This window comes from Vitis riparia, chromosome 10, assembly GCF_004353265.1.
Source record: "Vitis riparia cultivar Riparia Gloire de Montpellier isolate 1030 chromosome 10, EGFV_Vit.rip_1.0, whole genome shotgun sequence".
Taxonomy (NCBI): domain Eukaryota; kingdom Viridiplantae; phylum Streptophyta; class Magnoliopsida; order Vitales; family Vitaceae; genus Vitis; species Vitis riparia.
Genome location: NC_048440.1, coordinates 3,769,118 through 3,771,603, shown reverse-complemented (window position 1 = coordinate 3,771,603; position 2,486 = coordinate 3,769,118). Strand labels below are relative to the sequence as shown.

The 2,486-nt window shown below is 39.4% G+C and overlaps 1 protein-coding gene across 1 annotated transcript; it reads right to left on the bottom strand.

Moving 5' to 3' along the window:
* Positions 1–246: 246 nt before the first annotated feature.
* Positions 247–2,133, bottom strand: LOC117924040 (stilbene synthase 2-like). Its single transcript, XM_034842589.1, has 2 exons — positions 1,880–2,133; positions 247–1,500 (listed from the first exon to the last, which is right to left on the bottom strand). Exons 1-2 carry the CDS (start codon positions 2,055–2,057, stop codon positions 500–502), a joined length of 1,179 nt encoding a protein of 392 aa, XP_034698480.1. The 5' UTR covers positions 2,058–2,133; the 3' UTR covers positions 247–499.
* Between the last annotated feature and the right edge of the window lie 353 nt (positions 2,134–2,486).

Genomic DNA, 2,486 nt, shown 5'->3' with positions numbered 1-2,486 from the left:
TTGCTCGGTTTTACTACTAATCTGCAGAATGATAGACATGAAAGTGGAGCAATAGGAACCAGCAAAGTAAATTTAAATGTAATGTACCCTGAACCTTCTCAAATCGATGTATAACTTTTGGCATCCACATGGCATTGTTATTGTTCAAGAAACTACAACTATCAAATCAATCATGCACGCTGTTGAGTTACAAAGGCAAAATGCAATTTTTTTTTTATTCCATTCTTTTCTTAACTTTCAACGATCTTTAAAAGAACACAATGGATGTTTATACAACTTTTGAGGGAATTTCATCTAGATAACGAAACTGTAAGAACTTGATGTCTCATCCCTTTTAACTTGAGGTTACTAATGAAGCCCTCCAACAAGCACTAATTTGAACCACAAACATCAATTTTAATAAAGAATAAAAGATGTTACAAATAGAAGACATATGTCTTTATTAACTCCTATTTGATTTAATTGGAAATTGTCCCCTTGTGATTTTTTTTCCTTTCACTCAATTTGTAGCCCCAACAACGCTATGCAGCACAACAGTTTCAATGGTCAAACCTGGCCCAAAACCAAATAAAACACCCCAGTCCAATCCTTCACCTGTGGTGGTCCTTTCTTCCTTGAGTGATTTCTTTCTCATCTCATCCAAAATAAACAACACACATGCACTTGACATATTACCGTACTCACTTAAGATGTGTCTTGTTGCTTCAAGTTTCTTATTCTCCAAATTGAGTTTTGCTTCGACTGCATCCAGAATGGCCGGGCCACCTGGATGAGCGATCCAAAACAAGGAGTTCCAATCACTAATACCAAGTGGGCCAAAAGCTTGAGTCAAGCACTTCTCTATATTCTCGGAAATCAGAGTAGGCACATTAGGCCACAAATGAAAGGTTAGACCCACCTCACGTAAGTTGCCAGCAATAGCACCTTGTGTATTAGGAATGAATGTTTGGGCCGCTGAAACAAGTTGGAAGAGTGGTCGTTCAATGGAGGTATCTGGATCTGATCCAACAATTACAGCTGCTGACCCATCACCAAAAAGGGCTTGACCCACTAAAGAGTCTAAATGGGTTTCAGAAGGCCCACGAAAAGTAACAACCGTGATTTCAGAGCATACCACAAGAACTCGTGCTCCTGCATTATTCTCTGCGAGATCCTTAGCAGTTCGGAGAACAGTCCCACCTGCATAGCAACCTTGATGATACAACATCACTCTTCTAACCGATGTTTCGAGGCCTAGAAGATTGGCTAGTTTATAGTCTGCACCGGGCATTTCTACTCCCGAAGTTGTACAAAATACAAGGTGAGTGATCTTGGACTTAGGCTGGCCCCACTCTTTAAGAGCCTTCAATGCGGCCTCCTTACCAAGCTTAGGTACCTCAGCAGTGATAATTTCTTGACGTATGTTGAGCGATGGAGCCATGTAAGCACCCATATTTGGGTGCTCTTCAAGCATTTCTTCAGTCAAATGAATGTATCGCTTTTTGATCATTGATTTCTCACCTATATATAAGTTAAAGGAATTTAATATATTAGCTAATGGACTAGCAAAGCAAAATTCATTCAGTAATAATGGGCAGCTTCATCATCACTCAAGATGATCAACATAAATATAAAACAGATTATTACTTATTATTACAATAACTATGTGTTCCTAGGCAGGGCAATTAATTTATATAGGATTGGAAAGAGTTATTACGAAATATTAAATCAATGTATAGCGCTCATTTTTCACAGATTTAATTAGTTTACATAAAAGCAACACACAGGAAGCTTGAAGAAAACTTGGCAATTCTTGCAGGGGAATCTTAAAGCATTATGATAATTATACATATATGTATGTAATGGATGTTCCAATTGATGCATGAATATATATACTTACATATGCGGTTGAACTTCTTCTTCAAGTCGGTCATGTGCTCGCTTTTAGTGACCCGGAAATAGTAATCAGCGTAATCGGACTGGTAGAGACAGTTGTCTGGAGTTGCAGTGCCAATGGCTAGAATGGTGGCCGGCCCCTTGGCACGTTGAGCGTTTCTAATGTCCTCCACAGATGCCATTGATGACTAGTAAAATCCCCCACAGAGCTTCAAAGCGGTAGAAGAAAAGAGAAGAGTATGCGGACTAGTGCTTGAAGATGGGTTGCCAAAGCAGTGTGTGAGCGTTGGGTATTTATAAGTATCAGAAATGCTGTGTCCACTTGCAACCCACTTGTAGCTGGTGGTGGGGTCTTGTTCAATACTTCCGTGCTGATTTGAGTCACGTGGAGGGGATTACTGAGAAAGTAGTCAATTTTGTATGACATCGGCCCTTCAGCCTCCACCCTCCAGTTGCGATTTTTTAAAAAGGGATAAATCTCTTGCGCTGTCTCATTTGACCATTGTTTTGGCTGAAGCATTTTTCTTGCGTTAAAATATTTGGCAGCATTCCGAACAAACCTCAACTTGAATACCCTACTTCCTAGAAATATATATATATATATTAGGTAA